Raw genomic sequence first — 18,713 nt, 5'->3', positions numbered from 1 at the left:
ACCCCACTGGTACACAATCAGGGCTTGGGAGGGACCACAGGAGGGCATGTCCAGACTGTCTCACTCAGTCCCAATTGACTGGACCCCAGGAGCAAGCTAACCTACTGGTTGGACTGTCTGCCCCCTGGTGGTCAGTGCACATCATAACAACTGGTTGGCCAGTCGACTGTCTGCCTCCTGGTGATCAGTTCACATTACAGCAAGCAGTTGAGCAGCCTTAGCATATCCATTAGCATATTACGTTTTGATTGGTTGAATGGACAACTGGATGACCAGACACTTACCATATTAGGCTTTTATTATATTGGATTGATCTTTAAGCTAAATGGGGCCTAGAGATTAGTCCAAATTCTCTCATTTTGATTAGGTCTACATCAAATCTCATTTAGGTCAAGAGCATGGGAATAGATTTTTGATTACACAGTTCTAAAGATGATGGTGATTTTGATGAACAAATTATAATTAATGACCTTTCAGAAAGATGAAATGTTAGTATAATGAATGATTCATACTATGATGCTAATGTATTTACACAAGATGCTGCCAACCATGCTAACACTATAGAAGTATTTGATTGTTTGTTATTTTTTTTATCAGAGCAAAGAAAGTGAGGTTACTATCTGAGCACTTGGAAATCCCTGAACATGGGCTCTAAAGAGGGTTCATAAGATATGAGAATAAGGCAGATGAATCCAGATTTGAAGAAGGTGGGTAATTTAAGGCTAGAGCAAAAAGCATTGTTTTACCAGGAAATATGTCTTTTCTGCTTTATTCTCTGCTGTTTGTTTGTGTGTGTTTTGTGTGTGTGTGTGTTTTTTTTTTTAATAAACTCTTATCCAGTGTTTATTATGGGCCAGACACGATGCCAAATGCTTTAAAAATATTAACTCGTTTAATCCTCATAGCAACCCTATAAAGGGTTGCTATCCTCCTTTTTAAAGATGAGGAAAAAGAAACTTTGAGATTATGTTGCCCCAGGACCCACTGCTTAAGTAGTAGAGGCAAGATTCAAATCCATATAGTCTTGGGTCCAGTGGATGCTCTTAACCAGTAGATCATGACGCCATGTCTGTAATCTTCCCTCATGCCCAATGCTGCTAACCCCACCTTCCTCTACATGATTGTCTGAACCAAAAGTAAAGCAATATGCATTTACTACACAGGGCAGTCGATAGTACTAACAATGTACCCATAGCTCTGGCAAATATTTATATCAACATTATGACTAAATTGATGATAATTTCACAGATAATAATTACCATTACACAGTTATAATTGTATACATGTGATACTATCTCAAATAGCTTCAATCCCTCTCCCACCATTATAGTGCTACTCTAAAGGATTATGAGTGCACTTTTTCTTTTATCATTGTTGCTTTGAGATTTAAGAGCTAGAAATCAAACACTTAGCACAAAGTTTCTCTTCTTTCTTTCTGGAAAGAATAAAATAAGACAATGGTTGAAATATGTAAAAGCTTTTGTTTTTCACTCAAACAATTGCTCCTCTTTTATGTCTATTGCTTATGAAATCTTTTTGGGAACTAAAATAAATATGTCATTTATTTATAAGACTGTGCGAGAATTTGTGGCTAGGAAAGTGCAATCCATCATTGGCTTTGGAGAATTCTGTGATCAATACAACTCAATGTCAGGCAAGAGGGAAGCACTATCCCGCCATCTCTGTGACTTCACTGTGACAACCCTTGCATTTTCATGCAGCGGTACTTTAGTATAACTGACACTGTTACACCTCCCAGATATTCAATCAAATATTTGTATTTTTAGAATATTATTCTAATGATAAATATCAAATTTAGAAAGCACTTTCTGAACCTGGAAATGTTTCCATTTTATTCAGTTGGAGAGATGATAAGCAGCATATAATAAAACAATCCAATTTAATGTCATTTCTAGTGAATATATTAATTTTCAGGATGTTGCAGAACCATTATCTCTATTGTTCATTTAATTTCCTGTATCAAAAGGAGAAAGAAGTATTCAATTCAACAAACACATTATACCACAATGGCAAATAGATGAAACATTATGTATCACACCAAATAAAAGAACCGTAGGATTCTGAAATTTTTGTTTGAGATAAAAATGTTACTAAAGATATATTTTGCCTGAGAATGTAAGATGGCTTGACACAGCAGATTTGCAAATACAATATTATGTAATCATGACACATTCTATAGTGTCCTTTGAAATTCCTGGAAGTGCTCTATTTCTAGTTACATAGATGAGTTAAATGATTTAAGCAGCATAATAAAAGTTGTGTCCTTTGTCAGGATAAAACCACAATACTTAATTAATATCCTGCACTATAGTCCCAACATGTTTGACAAGGATGTTGTTTCATAGCTCAATAAATACTTATTGACTAACAACAAACATGACAAAATGTTTATCCCTTGACTGTTTTTGAACTAAACATTTAAATATCTGGAAAAAAAACACGTTCAGGAATAGTGCTTTCAAAATACTTTTGTTTTCATTTTGCAATGTCACTAAACTTGCAAAAGGGCAGAATAGAAATATACTGTTATATAAACTCCCAGAAAAATACAAGGTCTCTAAGTAATTTTTTTCTATATCAGTTGTTTTGTTCAATATAAATATAAAAAGCACAAAGGAGGTGTGTATATTAATTTCATAGATTCTAAGTCTAAATGATAAAATTTGTGACTGGCAAAAATTGCACCAAATAGACTTCCTAGGGAAATCTAGCTATCGATAACAAGGTTTGTGTTTCCTATTCAAAGTAACCTACCACCAGCAACCAATGAACATCATCCTTTCTTTATTCTACAATAGTTTCAAGAGGAAATTGTGTTAATTCCAAGGGTTAGCCAGTATATTTGCAGAGAGCTTAGGCTAAATTTAAGTTATGTTCCTTGCCAACATGGAAATGTAAAATGTTATCTGTTTTTCACTGAGAAATTTCCCTTCATTCAATCCTATAAGCTACCAAATAAATTATAAATCTGTCACAAAAGATTATTCACTACTATTGTTCTATCATAAGAATGCTGAGTTATTTTAAAATATATTTTTATAGTTGATAGTATTATAGATATCTCCCAAGAACACTGAATTTATAACAGTATAGGTATTTTTCTAATACCCCAGAAACTTACTATGTGTTTAGTACAGTGTTGTACAGAAGTAGGTTTACAGTTGTTTGTATGAAAAATAATACAATAATTAATGCATGATAATACAGAATGAGATCTGTTTCCCATACTCACAACTGTAAACCTACTTTTATTCCACCCTGTATATATACTAATAATTCATACCTTACTATTGTGCTGTAAACAAAGGAGGTACTAGGAGTTGGTCCTTGGGGTATTACTTTTATCTATATACTAGAGTAGGGGTGTCGAACTCAATCAGAGAAGGGGCCAAAATCTAAAATCCAGCCTAAATCGCGGGCCGAATGGTTTACTCAACAGTCATAAACTGTCATTGTGATGGAAACGCAGCGGAGTGCAGTGATGACAGCGCGGTGCGGGCCACATTGCAAGGCCTGGCGGGACGGATTTGGCCCGCGGGCCTTGTGTTTGACACATGTGTACTAGAGGTTCAATGCATGAAATTCGTTTAGGCCCAGATTATTGGCTCCCAACCACTCACCTGCCTGCCTTCCTGATTACCCCTAACCGCTTCTGCCTGCCAGCCTGATCACCCCATAACCACTCCCCTGCCACGTGATTGATGCCTAACTGCTACCCTGCCAGCCTGTTTGCCCCTAACTGCCTTCCCTTGCAGGCCTGGTCACCCTTAACTGCTCTCCCTTGCAGACCAGGTCACCCCCAACTTCCCTCCTCTGCCGGCATGGTCACACCTAACTGCCCTTCTTTGCAAGACTGGTCCCTCCCAACTGCCCTCTGCTGCTGGCCATCTTGTGGTGGCCATATTGTGTCCACATGGGGGCAGCCATCTTGTGTGTTGGAGTGATGGTCAATCTGCATATTACTCTTTTATTAGATAGGATAGAGGCCTGGTGCATGGGCGGAGGCCAGCTGATTTGCCCTGAAGGGTTTCCCAGATCAGGGTGGGGGTTTCCTTGGGGCATGGGGTGACCTGGGCAAGGGGCCTGTGGTGGTTTGCAGACTGGCCATGCCCCCTGGTGACCCAAGCAGAGGCCCTGGTATCTGGGACTTATTTATCTTCTACAATTGAAACTTTGTAGCCTGGAGCGGAGCCAAGCCTTCTGCTTGCTCCGTTGTTGCAGCCATTTCTGCTGGGATTTATTTATCTTCTATAATTGAAACTTTGTAGCCTTGAGTGAAGGCCTGGGCCCGCCAGGGTATGTGGAAAGCTTGGCTTCCTCCATCGCTGGGAAACCCAAGCTGCCCTCCTGCTTTCTCCATGGCCGTGGCCATCTTGGTTGGGTTAATTTGCATACTTGCTCCTGATTGGCTGGTGGATGTGGCTTATGGGCATTGCTTGTGGTGTAGCAGAAGTACAGTCAAATTGCATATTATTCTTTTATTAGATAGGACTAGAGGCCTGGTGCATGAAATTCCTGCACTCGGGGTGAGGGATCCCTCAGCCTGGCTTGTGCCCTCTCACAGTCCAGGACCCCTCAGGGAATGTCTTGGTAGCCAGTGAGGAGCCCAAATCAGGGCCAGGTGCCATGCTGCTTGTAATCATCCTGCCCTGCTGGGTCTGCTCCTGCCACTTGGTAGTGCTGCTGTGGAGTTGGGAGAAGCTCCTGCCACCACAGCTATAACCCACTTGCTGTGAGCTTGGCTTTTGGCTGAGTGGTGCTTCCCCCGTAGGAGCACACTGACCACCAGGGGAGCAGTTCCTGCACTGGGTGTCTGCATCAGAGTGATCAGTCATTCTGGTCATTCCCCTTAATGGTTGCCTAGGCTTTTATAAATATACTTGTGGCCAGGTGCAAGAAATTCGTTCACAGAGGGGGCAGTTCTCTCAGTCAAGCCTCACCTTCTCCAATCAGGGAGCCCTTGGGGAACATCACTCTTGCAATCTGGGAGTGCTGGCTCTTAATCATTCACTTGCCTGCCTACCTGATCGCCCCTAACTGCCTCTGCTTGCTTGATCACCCCTAACTACCTCCGTTGTTGACCTGATTTTGACCCCAACTGCCCTCTCCTGCTGGCCTGATCTCACCCCCAAGTGCCCTCCCCTGCCAACCTGATCTTGCCCCTAAAGGCCCTCCTTGCAAGCCTGATTTTGTCCCTAACTGCCCTCCTCTACTGGACAATTTGGTTCTAACTGGTCAGTTTCTATGCCAGTCAGTGTCAAAACCTCCACCTCCTAGGCAGCCATTGGCTCCTTACAGTTGACCCAAATTTGGTTCTGATTGGTCAGTTTCTAAGCCAGTCAGCGTTAAAAGTTCCACCTCCTAGGCAGCCATTGGCTCCTCACAGTTGATCCAGATTTGGTTCTGATTGGCCAGTTTCTATGCCAGTCAGCGTCTCCGGGCCTATCAACGGAGCCTGACCAGAAAGGCAGGGCTGATCAGCAGCCCCAGTGGAGGCCAGGAAAGAAACGGACACAGGGCTGCTGGCCAGGCTCTGAGGGAAAGAGAGAGGCAACTGCTGGTCAAAAGCTGCCTCAAAAGCTACAGATCAGCTCCTGCTTCTCTCTTCAGATCTCTTTCCGGGCCTGATTTAAAGCCCCCTCAGCAGTCACTGCTTGGCCACTGGGCCTGCAGCCAGTTGTCAGCGCTGAGTTGCCATGGTCAGCCTTGGGTCGTGATCGGTTGCTACACCCTGGCTCTTTATTATAGAGATAGTCTTTTCCTAAGTTTCCAATACAGTCCAATCACCCCCAAATTTATCTCTTTCCTCCTAAATCTATACTTGGAAATACAACTCATTGACTTGTACTTTTGGATGTCCAATAGGCATCTGTGCCCTAATTTAGCCAAAGGAAAACACCTCACTCCCCCCAAAAAACAAACAAACAAACAAAAACAGTTCTGTTCATATTTACAACATACAAATCTTCCAGTTGTCCCCATATCAGTCCATGGCACTATAAACCTAGGATCCCTTGATCCTTCCCCTCCAGCAACCAATACCAATTGGTCAGCATTGCTGTCTCCACTTCCAAGACATATTCCAAATCTGTCCCTTTCTCTCCATTTCCATCACTGTCAACCCTAGTCCATGTCACTGTTTCTATCTCACCTGGACTACTACAGTGGTAATTTATTTGGGTCTTGTCACTCCTTGACTTAAAATTCTTTGCTTCATATTTCACATAGAACCAAATCCAAACTTTTTGCTTTGGCAACAAGGTCCAATCTGATTTTATAATCTGACCCAACTCATATTTGTGACACCTCCTACCAGCAACTCACACCACCTTTTTTCGTCATTCTCTGGATACACTGGCCTTTTTATTTCTGCACCTGTGAGACATCGAGCTCATTCCAACCACACTTAAGCAAAGATTTTTCACAGGGGTTTAGAATATGCCTTGTACTAGACACTCACTTCTGTGAGTTATCATATGATTATCATGTAAATTAATGGTTTTCAAATTGGAATTCCCATGAAAACATATCTGAAACTTTAAAAATGCTGACCTCCAGGCCCCATCTGAACTCAATCCAAATCTCTGGTAAGCAGCCAGGGCATTCATATTTCTAAAAGGCTTCAGATGATTCTACATGCAGCTAAGGTTGAGAACCCTGATGTGTGATGTGCTCTCCTCTGATTTCAACTGTATATTTACTTGATTTGAATTTTTTGTTATTGTTAATATAGATCATATTCATGTGTACTTTTATTTCAAGAAATGCTAAAAAAAAAAAAAAAAATGAATCCTGACAAAGTAGGATGGCCTGTTTCTATACACTAAAGTGATAATAATAATAATAATAATAATAAAAAGGTGGTACTATGAAATACATGAAAAGGATCAGCTAGTATCATTCTATACTTTTTGATATTATGGAATACAGTTAGATTTTTTAAAATATTTTTATTGATTCCAGAGATGGAGAGGAAGAGAGAGATAGAAAACATCAATAATGGGAGAGAATCATTGATCGGCTGTCTCTTGCATGCCCTCATCCTGCAACTTGGGCATGTGCCCTTGACAGGAATCAAACCCGGGACCCTTCAGTTCTCTGCCAATGCTCTATCCACTGAGCCAAACCAGCTAGGGCCACAATTGGAATTTGATAAGGAAATTTTTATGGCCTATGTTCTATTCTTGATCCTCTTATACATTAAAGTCCCAATCTTATATTTACATCGCATAAAAGGATGCTACTGTTGACTTTGAGACAGAATGAACCTGTTTTAACATGACAAGAACTCACTGAATTTTGGTGGAATTCATGTTTCTTGCAAAACTCAAATTTTTCAGTATTTTAAGTTAGTTCAGTGATTTTCAACTGGTGTGCTGCAAGAGTTTTTAAAACATGTAATATCTGACTATTTACTCAGGGGCACTAGTACCTCTTTCCCCTTAGATTGTCAAATTAAAGAATGATAGCCAACCCAATAATAGTTGTCTGGTGTGAATGAATCAAAATTATACCTATTTTTGTCAAGGCAGCAAAAACTATAATTTTTTTTTATAATATATTTTTGGCGTGCCTAAGAATTTTAGTAATTAGTTTATGTGTGCCATGAGATGAAAAAAGATGAAAATCACTGAGTTATTGTAGTTTATTCTTGGCAGCAATATAATTCTTGTGTCTAAGGTAAGTTATTTAAAATAAGACTATAAAATACATCAGAAGACTTGGGCATCAATTAGTTCATAAGCTATCTAAATATCTGTATATGAATATAGAAGAATAAAATACATGGATTAAATTTTCATTAAAATGCAGTAGAGATTTAAAATAAAGGAGCAGAAAGCTTTAGAAAACTCATTTTTATTTTCTCATACCTTAACTTTTGAAAAATAGTTCAGACTTCTTACAAAACACCAAAAGCTAAGGGGTACATTTATGCCTCGAGGATTTTAATGATGTAATAAAAGCTAAGAATTATCATGAAGGATGACTGATTAGGGATCTAGGGGAGCCCAGAGAACCTGTCTCTCACCCACCTTGAGAAAACCTGCATTTAGGCTGTATGACAGCAGCTCGTTCTTGCAGTCCTGGGCTTCTTGTACCAGTGGCAGTGGGCAGGACATACTATACAAGGGCTCTGACAAGCTAGAAGCATGACTATCAGTTCCCAGTCTCTTTAAGCCCATATACTGCCCAACCCAATAGGATGATGTAGGGACAAGTTCTTTTAGGTGTCAAGCTTGTGGAGAAAAGAAAGAACAGATAACTCAGTTAACTTTGTTCTTCATTTTTAAACTAACTGCAGGTGACAGAGAACCTTACAGAAAGGATTTGAGGTCCAGGTGTCCCCACAAAGCCTATGGAGGAGGCAGTGTGGTATAACAAAATGATACAGATGGATCTTGACTTCTGACAACATGAATTAGAATCTTGCTTTGAACACTAAGGAATAAGGAACCATTATTACAATAATCAATATTGAGATGATAGGTGAAAAAAACTCTTGCTGACCCTTATGAGAATTAGAGTCTTGGGAAGTTAATAACTATGCATTGGCAAAAAAAAAAAAAAAAAAAAAAAAAAAAAAAAAAAAAAAAAAAAATTTTCACAGTCTGATGAAAATTTAGCAGCTACTACAGAATTGGAAAGCTCAAGAGCTCCCAATATTAGTTTTGTTAAAAAATATATATTTATTGATTTTTTACAGAGAGTAAGGGAGAGGAATAGAGAGTTAGAAACATCGATGAGAGAGAAACATCAGTCAGCTGCCTCCTGCACACACCCCACTGGAGATGTGCCCACAATCAAGTTACATGCCCTTGACCGTAATTGAACCTGGGACCCCTCAGTCTGCAGTCTGATGCTCTATCCACTGAGCCAAACCAGGGCTCAGTATCAGATCTTATCCCTCTATTGTTTTATTTGTGTCATTGTGACATATGTTCAGAAATTTTTTTTTGCAATTATGTATAATCCTTTCCTTTCTATGCATGGCCACAAAGCACAGAAATCCACAGGCTACATTGTGTTTAAACAGTTCTACTTCTTGTCTCTCTGTTTCTTTGACAAGATAATTTTTCATGAAGAGAAGTGAGAGTGAGTTAGAATAAGGATTTCTTTCCTAGGGATGTACAAAAAGCAAAAAGAGAGAATCAAATAACCTTCAGAACTCTCTAGACAACAAACACAAATTTGATTCTATTGACTAAAGATAATAAGAAGATAATTTTAGGGAAATTAAAAAGTCCCAGCACAAATCTGATAGAAAATGATTTTTTTTTAAAGTTAATAGCCTCATATCATCACTTTGATCAGTGGGGGAGGAGGGTGTAAATTCATATTATAATTAATTATTCTGATAGTGTGAATTAACCCATAAAAAGAACACTTTTACAAATGAAGAATACTTCCACCTAGAATTGATGCCAACATTAATACCTTAAGTATTTCAATATCTCATGGCCAAAGTTCCATATTTCAGCCACCTTAGCAAGAAAACTCCAAAAAATCAATTTGCATCTAAAAGCTCCTTCATGGAGTTGGCTTGGTTTTTGTGGCAAGCATCCCAGCTGGCTTGGAGAAGCAGAAGGAAGCCTGCTTCACAGAGGATTGTTTGGTCCCAGTTGAATAACCTGCTGGCATCTGCTGTTAGCAGAGTGGTAAGCAGATTATTGGTAAGCAGATATTAATATTCTGATCAAACATTTTAAAAACTCATTCTGACAATTAAAAAAATAACTGCACTATTCTTGGAAAACTCTTATATTTATCATTCTGAAGCCACTTTTAGCCTTAATTTCCACATATTCATAATCTTAAAATTTGTATCTATACAGTAGTTCATTTCCCAGAATCAAAATATTTTCTCTTCACTGCCTTAATTAAACTGCAGTATCTACAATCCATGTGAATAAATGGCTCTCCTGGATAATCTCAGTGGTTTTAAGACTTTACAGTCTCTTCCTTCCCAGATTTCCATTTGAAAAAGACAGTGCTGCAGTCCTCTTTAACCTCAGCTTCTATAAAAACAGCATAGCCTTGGCAACAGTCCTGGAAAGACTTCTTGTTTCCTGAAAATCCATTGATTTAACAAATCTAGTAAACTTAAATAACAGAAGCTATGAAAGAGACACTTGCAGTAAGCATTCTAAAGTTATGAAGCAACAAAAGTTTACTAGACCACAAAAATTTCTCTGACACCTTCTATCATGTAGATTATACAATTTAGCACAGTAACAGGAAAAGCTATTAATTGGCATGAATTGAGGTCTGCAATACACATACAGGTCTTTAAAAATCAACAGTCAAAACTACTGAGTTACCACAACTTATTTCTGAATCCAGAGAGGAAAAAAAATTTTGGGGGGGATGTTTATTAAATGTGGCCACTCTGTTGGAGAGAAAAATCTTATGATGATTACATTGAGTGTTGGAATCATCTGTAATCACTACTTCTAATTTGAACAAATAGATTGATAAGGACCTAGTACTTAAGGAGATAAAGACTCTAGGCATCAACTGCCAGATGCTGTGAGGTTGATGGGATGAGGTGCCTGCATGGGTGTAAGCTCAGCACATCTAGCAAACGACTTCCACAGTTCTACAATGAGGGAAAAAGGGAGGACTCCAGAGATGGCAATGCATCTCTTTTCACCTCTGGCACCTCTTCCCTCTGTCCAGGGTTCATACCTTCTTCTCTAGGACTCTTTTCTACCCCTGTGGTCACTGACCAACTCAGGAGTATAATTGGAGTTACAAGAGGCAACAAGATCTGGAGACTCCAGTCATGGTCAGCCCTTCCAAGCACGCTTACCCCAATTCCTGAAACATCTTCCAGAAGCTAGTACTTGGGTAAAGTGGTCCTAAATCTTACTCACAGTGCATAGTAACTCTTCTGTGCAGTAGGTCCATTTTCCCTTCATGGGGCAGGTGTGATGCAGTGACTAACCAGATTTAAAGCCCCAGCTGGGGCTCTGAGAGGACTCAGACCACTCCCTACATCTGTGGCACCACAAGCAAATGGTTCCATGAAACATGAACAGAATTAAGGCCACAATGTGCAGGCCAGGAGAGGTGATCAGGAGGGGGCTGGCATTCTGACTTAAGGAATTTTAAGGATCTCTTCTCCTCCCCGGATTCATAGGCAGTGGATTCCAAAGTGAGGAGAGCCTGGTCCACAGCAGGAGATAGAGTTGTGGGTAGCTACTTCACTAACAAGGATCCACCTGTCCTTTCCCAAATCATACGCACAAATGGCTGGTCTCCCCGAGTTTAGGAGATGCTCCTTAGCCTTCACTTCGTTCTCCCACCCACACACGCAATGGACAATTCCATGTGGAAAAGGCTACGTTGGGAGAGGGGCAGCCTTCCTGGAGGGCCACTAGAGCTGCTTACTCAATCATTCAGAGGATTGGGGTGGCTAGCAACAAAGCAGCAGCCAGCCCAGATGAAGTGGCCCCTTCAGCAAGGCTGGCCTGGGCACCTCTGCCTCGGCTCCCAGTCTCGCGCAGCCCCAGCCAGGCTACGGGTGCGGGCGCCGGGTAAGCTCACACCCATAGGGCGCGCGGCGTGCAATGGGCTGACGCCTGGGACACCGGGAGGGTGTGAGCACCGCCTGCCCGACCCAACCCCAGGCGCCGGCTGCAGTATAGGCCGGAGCAGGCGACCGGGTTGCGACTCCTCCCGCCCCTAGGGGTGCGGAGCCTGGGCACCGACCTGCCAGCCTTCTCTCCCGGACGTTTCTCCACAGTAGATCCCAGGCTCTGGCTGTGGAGTCCCTCAGCTGCTCACTGATGGACCGCCTGAGCTGCGCTTGGAAAGGTTTCCGTGGGCTGGTCATGTTAGATCCGTCTTCATAGCTGCCCGCGGACTCCCCACCGCCACTCCCGCGTGGCCGCGGCTCAGACTCCAGGCGACTTGCGAGTCCAGATGCAGGACGCGGACTGAGGTCTCGGGGATCCGCCTCCCGCGGCGCGGCGGGTGGGCGGCAGGAGCGGGCCTGAGCGCTGTGCCACGGAGCGCCCTGAGGTTACTCTGAGCTCCTTCAGCCGCCCCACTCCACTCCTCTCCACTTTCCCCGCTGCCCGCCAGCCTCCCCGCTTCCTTTCCCGCCCCCTCTCCCAACTGTCTAGCGCCCCACTCCTTCCCAGGAGTTCTGTGTCCCTCTCCTTCCCTCTCTGCCGAAACCTGACAGCCTGGTCCCAAGGACCCCACTTTCGGAGTTTCCATTCCTTTTTCAATTTCCTTCAGAGATCAGCGCTGTACCTTATTCCTCCCATTTCTTGGTAGTTTCTATTTTTGATCTTAGGAACTTCCACCATCACAACCATACAAAAATGTTAAACCATGTCATAACTACTGCTTATAATAATTCATATTTTTCCTGAAATCAGCCACTCAGTTTTGGAGGATTTTATTGGAGTATAGTGTGGGTCCTCTAGTATTATATATTAATTTTTCCTGGTTTCATCAATTAAGTAATAATCAGGCTGGAATCTATAATCAAATTTAGATGGCTTAGAGTAGGGGTGTCGAACTCAATCAGAGAAGGGGCCAAAATCTAAAATCCAGCCTAAATCGCGGGCCGAATGGTTTACTGAACAGTCATAAACTGTCATTGTGATGGAAACGCAGCAGAGTGCAGTGATGACAGCGCGGTGCAGGCCACATTGCAAGGCCTGGCGGGACGGATTTGGCCCACGGGCCTTGTGTTTGACACATGTGGCTTAGAGAATCAAAATATAACTACAGTTTGGTCATTCTGTAGGAGGGTAATAGCATGTAAATATTAAGGTCAAACCATGAGATCCTACAGAAAGTAAATTTCCATGCTCTGCTAAAGCATTAAAATCTGTATGCAGTTTGAAAAGTATTATGAAAAAAAACACACAACTAAATCTGGAGAAAAAAAAAGAGTTTTAAGGTATTTTAGTCAATAACAGAAAGTGGGCTTATCATTAGAAATTAGCTTATTCCTGCAGGAAAGAGAGAGGAAATGTGCTGGTCCTTTAAAAAATCACTGAAGCGGTGGCTTGCCAGTTATTTTCCTGGGCTCCAAAGCCTCAATCATAGGTAAAATCAGTACTAACTCAGACCCCACAGTGCCCTGCTGCTCTCAGGTTTTGCTTCTAAAGTTCTTGAAGAACCTTAGAGAAAGTAATTATGACACTTGATGTATCTCAGCGATGTGATTAATTTACATCTTAAGTTTCGTGAGAGGAGCTAAAATATTTCAAGAAAATTTCTGAATTATTTAATACAGTAAAATTGCTTAAATCTCAATTCTTTTTAAATGTCTTTGTACCAGACTGCCAAGTAAGGACCAAAGTTTACTTAGCTGTTTTGTCATTTTTGTATGTTGTTGTTTGTTGGCTTTCTAAATGATAGGTGTTCCATGTAAACTTTGAAAATTAAAGGAAATTATCCAATTCTTCCTCTATTATATAAATTACTACTGACTCAGAAGTATAAAAAACAGCTACCTACCTGAAGTATTCCCTCTGCAGTTATATTTTTTATTATTTTATTTTTATTCTGTTATTTTAAATATTCAAAAATGTTCACTAGTGAAACATTTCAGAATGAGTAATAATTGAGCTTTTATGTGCCACTCTGGTAAACCTTTGAAATTGTCAGTTATGAAGCAATAAGTCATAGATCAGAAATGGACTTGAAACTATGGCAGCCCATTACAGACTAATCCAGATTGCTTTCTGGACCCGTGCCAAATACCCTTTTGAGTACATCCTCTGTTCTGTATGCATGTCATGGTAACAGACCGTTTTACAAGGAACAAGATTTGTGTTATCTTGCAGTGACTGCTGTACAGTTTAACAACAAAATGTTTGACAATTGCATTCCCAAGGAATATGTGTATTTAACTTTTAAAATAAAGCATCTCTAATTGTATCAAACTGAGGCAATAGTTGTAATATTATATACACAGGACTGATCAGTGAACTCTAAAGATCTTGGACCCGTATTATTTTCTACCTCAGTACATATTTTATATTCAGGAACCACAGATTAGGGATTTTCCTTGAATAACTACTGTGAAGAAAAATTCTGGCATTACAAATTGGTTTGGTTCTACTGTGGGAGGGTCTAGAAATTCAGGACTGTCTGAGAGAAGCCGGATGGGACGGAAGTGATATGCTCAGAACAGGTGCTGCCTGAGCAGCTTGTGCCATGATCTGGCTGCTGATCCTGCTGGAGAAAATCTCACAGCTGTGCAGAGGCAGCCGCCACAGATGTAAGGCTTTCAAACTCAATGGAAACCTGGGAGTCTTTTATATGGGTCTTTAGACAGTAGCCACTCCTTAGTGGCTTTCAAAGCCAACGCTTAGGTAGGACCACTCCCCTTCCTCCCAGGAGCCTTCACCTTGAGCAGATGACAGCACTGCTGACTTAGGAGGAAAGAAATGAGGCAACTCCTGACTCCTGCAACCATATTGCCTTCCCTCCCATCACAGGGGAAGCGGTGTGCATCTCTTCTGACCCAAGACCTTGACCCTGAGTGCTCTGCTAATAATTTTTTTCTCATCCCTACAATGATTTTGCTACATTAGTTATTTCCTTTCTCTCCTATGGTATTAACCCCTCCCTCTCATAGGCTCAGTCCTTAAGTCTCAGCCTTCTTTAAACTGAACCAAAACCAAAGCAAAGACAACAACAAAGCCTGCTGCCTCTACCATGTATCTCTTGTGAAAGAAGTTCTCCTATCAACACTGCAATCTGGTCTGTCTCACTACATCATGGAAATGCATCTTGCCAAGGCCACCAATAATTTTCCGATTGCTAAATCTGATGGACATTCCAGCTGTTTTCCTTTCTGGAGCATGTGGATTAGGGGACCCTGCTGATCATTCCCTTCCTCCTGACACTGCCTAGCCTCCTGATTGTCAGGCTGTACCTTCCCCTGAGTCTTCTCCTCACATCATACTCCTTATGGCCTAAGTGTCCTCATAGCTCCTTTTCTAATCCCTGAAATGAGACATTTCCTAGGCTTCATTCCTCAGCCCTTCGGAGCCCTCCTTTTTTCCTCATGCTTCAGCAGCTCTGGGTGATCATTTTTTCCCCACGGTTCAATACTCACCTCTGAAGGCCCAACTTGTTAAAGACAGAAGGATTTGTGTTCTTTAAGAGTGTGACTGGAGGCACAGTGAGTTTAGCCATATTTTTACCCCTCAACACTACCTATTTATAGTCTCATATTGTGGGTTAAATGAAACAGTCCGCATGGCACAAATAAAAGATTCAATCAATGCTTCCATCAATACTATTATTATCACATCTCCATCCTATCCAAATCTTCCTTGAGTCCCCTCATATAATCCAGTTTAATTTCTTTATAGAATTTATCACTCCTGCACATTTTCTTATTTATTTATTTATTCATTCATTCATTCATTCATTTATTTATTTATTATTTATCTCCCAGGTCAGCCTTGAACAGTGTGAAAGCAGAGGCCTTGTCTATCTGATTAACCAGTATGTCACCTAGAACAGTCTCTGACAGTCTTGCTCAATAAAAATTTACAGAACAAATGAATGATTGTGTTCTAATGCCATATATCATTTGCCTTATTAATGGATTTTTCTAAAATGTTCCATCTAAACCTAATATTATTTTTCTATTTATCTTAGCCAAATGATGCTGCCAAGATAAAAATTTAAAAGACATTCTGTGCCGTGCCAGCACAGCCAAGGGTTCAGAAAGCCTGAGGGAGGGCGGTGAAGGATGAAGAAAAGACAGACAAAGAGAATAAGCTGGGTTTAGGTGCATTTCCTGTGCCTGGGTGAGGCCACAGAGAAAGATCCAAATGGCAAGTTGAGCCTTTATTTTATAGCCAGATGTAAACAAGGTAGTGGTCATCATAGTTACAATGTTCTTGTGAGTTTCACTTGTTTTGGCAGCACTTGCTGCACCTCCAACAGCCAATTAGCTACCAGATAAGCTCTAGGGGGCGTCATAAGATCAAGCTTAATTATGCTAAGAGAGCTGTGCCCTGTAAACTGGGACTTTTTTGTGGCTTTGCCAAGAGATCAGTCCAAGGCTTAACCTACAACATTCTAAAAGCCAAAATCTTTTACATTGCTTTAATCTTTTTTTGTTTCTCTATCTCCATAGTTCCTAGTTTAATTCAGGTTTTCTTCTTCTATTGATTTCAGCAAAATGAGATTTACATATAAACTATTGCTCTCTGTTGGCCCGTACACTTGAAGGGTTGTGTGTTTGATTCCATCAAGGGCATGTACCTGGGTTGCAGTTTCGATCCCAGGTCAGGTTGGGACCTCTCTCTCTCTCTCTCTCTCTCTCTCTCTCTCTCTCTCTCTCTCTCTCTCTCTCTCCCTTCCACTATCTCTAAAAATCAATAGAAAAAAATATCTTAGGTGAGGATTAACAACAACCAAAAATTATTGCTGTCATTGAACTCTAGTTCTTATTCATTCCCTTTAATTGAAATCTGATTTTTTCCTTCACTCATCCTTCAAGATTCAACTCAGATTTCACTTCCTCCTGAAAACCTTCTACAGATCCTGGTGGCTGGATTGTTCCTCCTCTCTTGTGTTTCTGAGAACCTTGAGCTCTGGAGGAGCATTTATCACAGAGCACCTTGGGTATTTGTCTGTTTTCCTCTCAGCCACCCCACCAGTCCTGAATTTCTCCAGTTGGGGCTAATACTTTTACTTCTGAATTCTTGGTGCCTTTTCCAGTGAACAGAGCATAAATAATTATTTACTGACTAACTGAATATTTCACTACAATTTGGGTAGCTAGTTATTACTATAGTAAGCTTCTTGATATAAATGTAAATTTAAATTATGCTGTGGTGTCAATTAACTATCATCCTTTCTTCTTATATAAAGTTTAAACTTAAATATATAACTAATAAATACTTATGATTATAGTTTTTAAGCACATAAATTATAAATAGAAACATTAAAATCACCTGTAATATTACAAGGAAGAAGGAGCTGATAACATTTGAAAATTTTCCTTTTCATTTTTTTACTTTAAAAAATTAGACTAAATGTTATACCAAATTTTGAAATTTTTTTTCACTTAGCATTAGATTGTGAACATTTTCTGAATTTATTATCTTTTAAAATGTAATTTTAATAAACATATGCTGGATAGTTATACCATCATTTATTTTGAAACTTCCATAATTTTGGACATTTCCTTTCAAATTTCTGAAATTATAAATAACACTGTGATGAACCTTTGGCAAGTAGAAAAAAAAATACATTTTTCTTTCTTTTTTTCTTAATGCTATATAATTAAGATCCATCATCACTGCACCCACAGCAACCACACACAATGAGCAGGACTTATCATTCATCCACCTACACATACTGTATGAACTCTAATGACTTTGCAATTCTATTAACTTTTATGTCTTCTATTCACTCTCCTGTGTTCAGTGCCATGCGTACTCTCACTCTACATCAAGAATGGAGAAGCACAATCTACTGTCTACTTGTTGAGTATTTTGTTGTTGGAAACTTTTGCTTAAGAAAATAATCTAGATTCTAACTATTCCAGGTCAGCAACCTTTGCCAGGAGCCTATGGTTATGGCCCATTATTTTGTGTTGTTCTTCAGCTTTACTGTAGGAAACTGTCTTCCCTGTTACATTTCCTCCCAAAGACAGATGTGATATAACAATTATTCCTTCAGTGCTCCCTCAGGCTACCTTTCAGGTTCTTATTGTTGGTGATTGTGAAATAAGATCTCATATTATTTATTTATTAATAAAAAATGTTGATGAGAGTTCTGGAGAAGCAGCTTTTCATGCTGGGTTCTTAGGTCACAGACACAAATCTGTGCCAGTCACACAAGGTATGTCATAGTGTCCTGTTTAGTCATACTCTGAATCTGCCAAACTCCTATTGCTAACAAGTTGGATAGCTTTTTGCTCTGTTAATTAAAATATTTTTGTGATTAGTATTTTCTTTAAATAGGTTGGTAAATGCCTAAAATCTTTGTGTTATATATCTCACTGACATTATAAATACTGTAATATTTTTTGTTTTTCATGTATGTTTTGGGAACCATTATTACCACATAGGAGACCCAGGGTCGGTGTGTCACACACACAGGCTACTGGGCTGAAGAATTTTCTATTGATTGGAATCATCCTTACATCCACTGTGGATATCCTGTGGCAGTGGTCGGCAAACTCATTAGTTAACAGAGCCAAATATCTCTTTTGAGAGCCAAATTTTTAAAGTTAAACTTCTTCTAATGCCATTTCTTCAAAATAGACTCACCAGACCATGGTATTTTATGGAAGAGGCCAAAGAGCCGCATGTGGCTCGAGAGCCACAGTTTGCCAACCATGGTATCCCTCAACCTATCTGTTCCAAAAAGGTTGAGTAAATTTAACTTACCATACAACATTGCTTTATTACAAAGTTGGGAAGATTGAAAGGTTAAGATTCATCCATTTTGCTAGTTTAAGACCTCAGTACATTTTTTGGACATTCAAACTTACACTGTAAAGCACTCTTCTGGTGCAGCTACTGAGCTCATAAAAGTCATATAATCTGAGAAACAATAAAAAACAACTCCTTGATCCCTGAGACAGTAGAGTGAAGTGGTGAGGCAGATGAAGAAGGAAGACAACTTTGGTTTAACTTTGATCAGGGTAAGTAGAACAAATGTTCTTTTCTGCATTTGATAAAGAAATC

General features: G+C 40.2%; 1 protein-coding gene across 1 annotated transcript in view; it reads right to left on the bottom strand.

Annotated features, from left to right (window-relative positions):
* The window catches only part of STARD13 (StAR related lipid transfer domain containing 13), a 246,629-nt gene extending 234,558 nt beyond the window's left edge, over positions 1 to 12,071 (bottom strand). The window contains exon 1 of the mRNA XM_036455313.2: positions 11,734 to 12,071. Coding sequence (XP_036311206.1) covers positions 11,734 to 11,857 — 124 coding nt within the window. The 5' untranslated portion in view covers positions 11,858 to 12,071. The remainder of the gene's footprint in view (positions 1 to 11,733) is intronic.
* Between the last annotated feature and the right edge of the window lie 6,642 nt (positions 12,072 to 18,713).

The sequence above is a fragment of the Pipistrellus kuhlii genome, unplaced genomic scaffold (genome assembly GCF_014108245.1).
Source record: "Pipistrellus kuhlii isolate mPipKuh1 unplaced genomic scaffold, mPipKuh1.p scaffold_m20_p_3, whole genome shotgun sequence".
NCBI lineage: Eukaryota > Metazoa > Chordata > Mammalia > Chiroptera > Vespertilionidae > Pipistrellus > Pipistrellus kuhlii.
The sequence above is the reverse complement of the archived record's forward strand: the minus strand, read 5'-3'. Positions and strand labels throughout refer to the sequence as shown.